The 8,183-nt window shown below is 47.8% G+C and overlaps 1 protein-coding gene across 7 annotated transcripts in view; it reads right to left on the bottom strand.

Moving 5' to 3' along the window:
* Window positions 1-4,308: 4,308 nt before the first annotated feature.
* Window positions 4,309-8,183, bottom strand: part of magi1b (membrane associated guanylate kinase, WW and PDZ domain containing 1b) — a 133,732-nt gene continuing 129,857 nt past the window's right edge. For all 7 annotated transcript variants that reach the window (XM_086198663.1, XM_086198667.1, XM_086198665.1 and 4 more), the window contains one exon: window positions 4,309-6,277. In XM_086198663.1, coding sequence (XP_086054789.1) covers window positions 5,049-6,277 — 1,229 coding nt within the window. In that variant the 3' untranslated portion in view covers window positions 4,309-5,048. The remainder of the gene's footprint in view (window positions 6,278-8,183) is intronic.

The following is an 8,183-nucleotide window of genomic DNA, read 5'->3' as shown; positions in this document are numbered from 1 at the left end:
TGACCACAAGATATAATTAATTCTCTCTCTCTCTCTCTCTCTCTCTCTCCTCGGTCAGAAACAACAGATTCAACATTTATAAAGCAGATGAAAACAGCGGCTCTCCCTGCTGTGTGTTTCAGTATCGTGACGACTTGGAGAGCACCAAGTTGAGAAAGAGACGCTGTTTATCTCAGGATTTAAATAATTTAAACATAGGAACCAGTTACATTTTGTTGTCACAGAGTAAATTATTCCTCTCTCAGACAGCTCCGAGATTCACGTTTCAATTACTTTCATCAAGCTGGAGCGGAGGTTTTGTTTGAATTTGTTACATATTCTGCGAACAAATCTGAATAAAAGCCCTCATCAGGAAGTCCGTCTTGCACCTTCCTCCAACCAAGACTGAAAGGCCTGACAAAGTTGGAGATGAATCATTGAACAGTGTAACAAGAAAAGCCAACACATCCACATGCATTTCTCATGAGTGTATAACTATTTCATCGGCTCAGTCCGAGGCAGCCTTCAGAGGAGTGTTTCTTCTCGAAGAGACGATGAGCCACTCTTAAAACGGCATTATTCCCACCATGGGGTGCACAATTTGATATGGAGCGCTTGGGTTTGAAACGGGGATGAGGGATTCTGGAGACCAGAGATGTTGGGAGGGAAAGCAGTTGAATCTGTGCTGTGCCTCACGTCGGATGTGTGTCTTTACCTATTAGAGAGACGTACGCTCACATGTTGCAGCAAAGGAGGGAGAAGTTCACCTCTGGGGCGGGTCAAAGGTCACTGTCACTGGACACAATAGTTAGGGAGAACCTTGCAACCACAAACCTGTAGTGATCCTCCTTTTCCCGGGAAAATTCAAGATTTCTTTTTTCAAATTTCCCAAAACACTGCAGGATCTTGGTTAAGGTGATCGCGCCCGGAGGTAGCAGCACACCGCCGCGCCACCACACCGCCACACGCCACAGCTGTCACATGATGTCATGAGGAAGCAGGCGTAAAAATGGAGACCGATGCGGTGCAACAAGTTGCTGTAGTTTACACTTGAGAGAAGAAAGAAGAAAACAGGAGTTCAAACAAATCTTTTAACCGCCAGTTTTATCACCTGTAGCCATAGTGCAACATACTATCTCCTAGCTTTACTGTTGCTTAGCAACACGGTCAGGGTCTCCAAGATCGCTTTCTCATTGGCCATTGTGGTTCGACTCACACAGTATTGACTGATGAATTTTAAAGAAGATGGAGGAGGTTAAGAACAGATATGACACACATTTCACACCACCAGATTATGACTCCTGAGCAGCACTGAGTTGGGATGGCCCCTGCGAGGAGGCGAGGCGGGCCTGATTCCCCCGTAGCTCGGTGTCATTGTCACTAGTTTGGTAGATGCTCTGCTGTTCGGTGCACTTCACCCCCCCCCCCCCCCAAAAAATGTGATTGTTATAGCTTTAAATCAAGCAATACTACACGAGTGTAGGTTTCATGACTGTGATTCCTTGTTCCACTTCTACAGTTCTTCTGATCAAATAAGACATAGGAATAAATGTTTTCATAGTGGAGCAAAATGTTCTCTAAATGAAAATTCCTTTTGCCATTTCCGTCTTAAGTTTCTGAATAAAAGTCACACAGCACGTCACTTACCTGCTTCGCTCACTCGTGTTGAAACGACGACGTCTGCTCAATAAATAAATACTTTCCTTGGGTTGTCGCTCAAACTCACACTCAATCTAAGACAGAGCTGAGTGTCTGTAATGTATTCAACAGTGAAGGACGACTGAAATACACTGAACTCTCCGCCGCAGAGGAACCGGTCCAGTCTTGCAGTGTATGGAGTTCGCAGGTAACAATACAGGGGTGGATGGTTTAAGAATGATTAAGTAATACGAAAATATGCAGAAATGACTTCAGGGTGAGTTCCAGTCAGTGGAGGCGCATCTTTAGTCATGAAGTCGCTGTCGTTTCAACACTCGAATGGTTCTATAATGAGTCTCAATCAGGTGAACGCTCCTCCCATCGAGTCCTCTGGGGTGTGAATCCAAGCGCATGTATTCAATCTAAACAACTCCCGATGACATCGTCTTAAAGACTCAATCATTTGTTTGACCAGGAAATTTGAATCAATTTCCAAACAACCAGCTGCTGAAGCACGTGTGGAAAAAGCACCTTGTCTAAAATTCGGCATCTTTCCTGCAAGTTTATTCTAGAACCTCCAGGGCGAACCCTACCCTAAATGCACTGAATATGAAATGTTTGGACCACTGAGTTATTATGATGATGTTTGTTTTGAACAGCAGCTGATAGATGATTGTGACAACTGGAAGAGAACATTTTTCTTCTAAAAAAGCCATCCATCACCACAGCCTTCTGTAAGTTATCGTAACCACAGCCACGTCAAAACACGTGCAAGAGCAAGAGCTGCCCACTGAGCAGGCCAGCACTCCTCCTCTCCCGTTTACAGCTGAGAATAAGACAGGTGAAATTTTGACGAGGAGGAGACGCCGCCTGACAGCCGCATTGATGTCCATCACATGACAGCGGTGGGAACTACAGCAGGTTTGTTATATAGGAGGACGAGTCTCTAGTGAGATGCAACTTCAAAATTCAGGAGCGTTCAAGCTCAACTGAAAGCATCGTGGACACACATCCGAAAATAACCTTCAACTTGTTTTCCTTTCATTTACTTTCTCTCTCTCAGCCTTGTTTACACATCTACAACTTGTCTCCTCCAGCTCGAGATAGCAGCTCCTTGCATCAGCGTTTCCATGGTAACATAGGGAAGAGAGGGTCTCCAAGGTCGGAGAGCACCTGGAGCCAAGCTGAGGGGAGAACCGAGGCTTAACCTGGCGGGGCTGTCACTGCGTGGAGCTGTCGGTGTGTGGTTATTAGACTTTTCATGAACGTCTTCCTCCTTCCTTTGCCCGCAATGATTAATTGTCACCACTTGCAATTGGTGGTCCGTACAACACACTGGTTGATCATCATTTCTGGGGTTGCACAATATATATCTATGGGCCTGTGCTCCTGCATTTGATGATGAGAAGGAAGGAAGTGTGTTCTGATAAAGAGGGAGAGAGATGGATTTAAAGAGGGGAGGAGAATGTTCTGGTGCTGGGAAGTGGATTACATCCATTATTTAGGGTCTGCTTCCCCTTCACTGTGAGGAGAGAGAACAACAACGTGAAGCAGGATGCAACATTTCCACCGCGTCTCTTTGTTGACTACCTCCTCTAAATCCCCACTCTCACAGAAAAAATACAATTCCCGTAAAAGACACACGACGAGGTGTAATTATAGATCACATGAAAGCCGTCCGCACGCAACTTCTTACATTCTGTCATTTAAAAAATATTCTATTTTGTCTTGTTTAGGTTTTTTTTTTTTTTTTTTGCACAAGAAGTCAGATCCACAAATGCAGCCATGTAAAACCACTTTCAGATTGTTGCATCAAAAGGAGTGGGAAGCATTGAGACCCGGTTGCACAGAAACTGGGCCAAAAAAGCTCTGATATGTTTGCATTTGATCATGATGCTTCATCTCTGCTTTCAGCTTCCTCTCATGAGCTGCACAGATTGCTTCCACAGGGTAATCTGGAATGCATACTTTTGAACATATGGTATTAAGTACCTTGGCAAGTGCTGCAGCAAATAAGAGGGAACCTCATATGATGTAAGCTCAATCTATCGTCCTATCGTTCTCGGCTAGTGGTAAAAAGGAAACGCTACAGTCGGTCGTGGGGGATGAAAAACACAGTCGTGGGGGATTTTTATTTTAGTATTAAAAATGATGTCAGCAAATTAGTGGATCTCATTTAAAATAATTAGGCTTGGAATCAAGTCTTTAGCTGCCAAATCACATACTGGACCGTATAAAGGTGTTCCCTTCAAGAAGTGAATAATCCTCGGTGGAGTTCGCAGGTCACCAGCTGCCCCCCTCACACACACACACACACACACACACACGTCATCATCCACCTACCACCATCACCCTGATGCAGCCTTCCTCTCTGCTACCCTCCACTCCGGGGGGGGGGGGGGATGCATGGAGACACGTACATATCACAGTCAGCAGAGAAAAGGAGGGACGGTTTTTTGTTTTTTGTGGTTGCGACTGTCTTATTTGCGCTTTGATGTTGTGAGAGAGTGGAAGCTCTCCGCTTCACTTTCCTTCAAAGACTTCCCAGTTTAGGGGAGCTGTAACACCACCAGCATGCTCAGGACTGCGCCTTGTTTGCTTGAAATGATGAGAGCTCGGTTCTCTCTCGGCGCGTTACCGTGAAGGAACGAGACCCAATCAACCAGACGCGCTTGTTCATTTGCTGAATATATTATTTTATTTTAACATCATCATTATCGTCATAGTTTTACCTTTAATTTTCCCTTCATTCATTTAAAATGATCACCTTTGAATGTACACATACTGCAAACTGTCAAAAATATACAAACAAATGCAGGCTTGTGCTATAGTCTGGTCAAATGTCTAAAAAACAGTGGCACTGGGGAGAGAGAGAGAGAGAGAGAGAAAGAGAGAGAGAGAGAGAGAGAGAGAGAGAGAGAGAGAGAGAGAGAGAGAGAGACCGGTAGAGACATGCACAGCATCATTGTGAGCACCGGTTCCAGTGGTCTGGTGCGCGGTACTTCATGGAATCCATGTGGAAAAAAGTACATACGTTTCATCGTCTGATCTGACAGCGCGGCACAAAATGCCGCCGCCCGCCGCGTATCAAAACAAAACCAAATGACAGTCGTGAATGGAACTTTTAGGCACATCATCGTTTTTTATGGTTTTACATTTTCTGGAAAAGTCTTGAGTTACTGTAAATGTAGAATGTTAAAACCAAAAACAAGAGAAATAAAGAAATAAAAAATAATACATACGATTTCAAAGGAAAAAAATATCAAAGTCATTTTGGAATCATTGTCTTGTTAGTAACTTAACATTGTTACATAATCATGTCAGATGTTTTCCTGCTTGTGTACATGATTGAGCTCCTCTGTAGAACCAGTGGGGAGGGGGGGGGGATTCTTGAGGTGTTCGGTGGGTGTGACTGGCTGGTAGGCGTCCAATCAGATGCTCAGGTCTTTGGGGTTCCCCTTGTAGGTCTTCTTGGGCTCAGGGAGCGCGGGGTTGGGGGACCGACTGGTGTCGGACTTGAGCGTACTGTAGTACTCTCTCACCTTTGCCGCTACAAAGTTGTCATCGTCCTCTTCGTCCTCCGAGTCTTCCCGTCTGGGACTCCTGATGGGGGAGATGTCTCGTCCCAGGCTGCGGCTCCTGTACTGCGGCTCGGGGGTGCTGCCTCGGCTGGCGTAGCGCCCGCTCCTCTCAGTTGATCGCCCCCTCAGCAGAGAGCTGTACCTCTTGTAGGCTGAGTCTGACTCGGGGGTGCGCACCCTGGGCAAGTTGGCCTCTCTGTAGACGTCTATCTGGCCGCGGGACACCACGTCCCTCAGCAGAGTGTCCCCCCTGTACGGTCTCTCCACGGACGAGGCTCGCATCAGGAGACTGTCGTCTCCGAACAGGCGCTCCTCCCGCGGCAGGGGCAGCATGGCCTCTCTGTTGAGGCGTTCGAAGGCCGGGGGTTCACGGAGGACACTGTCCTCGAACGGGAGGCTGAACTCTGGAGTCTTGGGCGGCTCCTCATCCACGTTGGGCTTCTCGTTGCTGTGGCCGCTCGGTCTCTGCGGGGAGGCAAACCTGCGGTACGGGTCCAGGGAATGAGCGTGGCGTCTGGTGGGAGAGTGGTGGCGCGAGCGATGAGGGGACCTGTGGCGGTGCGGGGAGCGGTGAGGAGAGCGGTGGGGGGAGCGGTGAGGAGAGCGGTGGGGAGAGCGATGGCGGCGGTGAGGAGAGGAGTGGTGGGTGTGGTGTCTATGGGGGGAGCGACCATGGCGGTGCCCCCCGTATCGGCCGTCCAGGGCGTTCTCTGCACTGCGTGAGCGGCTGTGCCCCTTGCCGGTGGTGCGGTGGTGGCCGTGGTGCTGCCCGCTGGCATGATGGCGGTGGCCGTCGCTTCTCTTGTCATCCCTCTTCAACAACTTGTCGATCCCAGTGGACTTCCTCCCCTTGTATTTTCCTGCGGTGGTTTTCTTGTTGGGAGAGCGGTGGCGGTGTTTGTGATGGCGGTGCTTGCCGGTGCCCGTTGGGTGGTGGGCGGGCTCCTTCTTGCTCCGGGATGAGTGGTGGGGTTCTGGTTTGTAGCTTGACTCGGATGGCTCGTTGACCGAGGGCAGAACGCTCACTTCCGCAGCGTTTTGTAACCCTGAGGCTGCGCTGCTGTCGTTGGGGCCGCCGTCTGCAACACAGTGTGACATACAAACCAGGGCGAGGGGATCAAACATGCATCGTGACTTGTTACACACACGAAACATGCTGAGTCAGTCGGACACGCAGCTGACGTCATTTCCAATGAAAGCCGTCAGGATGTTAATGCCAGCGAGTAAGATGTTAAAGAGCACAGCAGCAGCCAATGGTGCGACGTTAGCGTAGCTCACACATGGAAATAAAAGGCAGTGGACACGTTTGAGAAGCAGCCATGGCTAGAAGTCACCGGTTACCCGCAACCAACCTGCGCCCCCCTCTACTTGCCTTCACCTCATGGCGGTTGGGCAGACGCCGCTGACGTCGATTAGCCATGCTGTTGTCACGACGCCTTTGACAATTTGTAGCTGCTTAAAGCAAATAAAAGGTTCAGGATGATGAGTTAAATAATGGCTTACGCTGCGGTAACAGCGAGGGCGAATGAAGTGGCATTTCACCGAGACTTGATGTTTCACAGCCGTTTCAAGCTTTGTTAGGACTTTAAAGTGTTATTTCACCAAAGAGTCTATTTTTCTTTACCAACGAGTCACTGTCAGATGTCTTGAATTCATTAAGGTTTGGTCCAGACCAAAGGTGGTGTGGTGGAATCCAGATTTCAGAAAATGTCAGTTATGGACTTGTGCAAAAAGCTAATTGAGATTAAAGATTATTAACACTAAAAGTGTCCAAACACACTCTCAAAAGCCTCATCCGATACAATCCCCATCTCTATCCAGCTCTATGAGCAACAACTTTGGTTTGAGCTGAAAAAAACTACGAAGTTGTTCACCATTTGGTTGAAATCACACCTCAAAACCGGACGGGGGATTCTAACTGAGTTGGTCATGCTCACAGCGTAGAGAGGAGAACTGGAACGCTTTTAGCTTCCAGCAAAACAAATGTGAGGCTGGCGTTTCTGGCTCCACCAAGAAGTCCTGCACTTTCATGAATTCGAGACATTTATTGGTGAGAGACTGATGAACAAAAGACACACTTAGGGTGAAATTTCACTTTCAGCCAGTTGCTACCAGCCTATCTGAGAAGCCAGTACAATTCTTTGCTCATCACCAGGTTCGTACCCTCCTCATCTTAGAAATCTACGTTAAAGGACGGAATGTACAGCAGATAAATGAGAGCTGCAGCTACAATAATGTGGATACTGAGCCTGATTCACAAGAATGAACATTTCAGCTCCAGCACTGTTGCTCAGAGGTGAAATGCTACTGGAGCAGCATGACAACAGCGACTACGGCGGCGATGCATTTTTGTGTGTGAATGGATTTCTATGCATGGAGTAGCGCACAGGCACAGGTGAGTTGAGGCTACACCAGACAGAGATCAGGATGGAGGGGAGGAGAGAGAGAGGGAGAAGGAGAGGGAGAGGGAAGGCTGGACGACAGCGGAGGACAGCTACAAACCGTGGTCTGATTTTGGAGGACAGAGGCCTCCCCCATCTTGTCATTTCTCACACATGCAGTGAGATGGGGAGCCACCATCCCTGAAGGAAGACACCAGCCCAGCGCAATACAAGAGGAAGGGAAGATAAACAAAAACAGATAAAAGAGAGAGAGAAGAGGGTTTAGATCACTCTGCACCATGAAGAAGAAGGAAAAAGGAGAGTTATCGTGTGTTGATTTTTCAATTAAAAAAATGTGTTTATTTGATAAATGAGTCATTCAGCATAAAGAGACAGTCCAGGAAACCCTTCAGTGGAAACCATCAGTTACAGAGAAAAGTCCTGGAAACAAGCTCACACACACACACACACACACACACACACACACACACTAACCCACACGCTCACACAAGTGTGAAGGACAGAAGCAGCAAAGACCCAAATCCCACTCCCCGAAAAAAAAAGACAAGTGAGACTCGCACACCCACAACAACAGCATATGAAG

Source organism: Aulostomus chinensis, chromosome 3 (assembly GCF_037954235.1).
Source record: "Aulostomus chinensis isolate RoL2024-O1b breed Wild chromosome 3, RoL_Achi_v1.0, whole genome shotgun sequence".
Classification (NCBI taxonomy): Eukaryota; Metazoa; Chordata; class Actinopteri; order Syngnathiformes; family Aulostomidae; genus Aulostomus; species Aulostomus chinensis.
The sequence above is the reverse complement of the archived record's forward strand: the minus strand, read 5'-3'. Positions and strand labels throughout refer to the sequence as shown.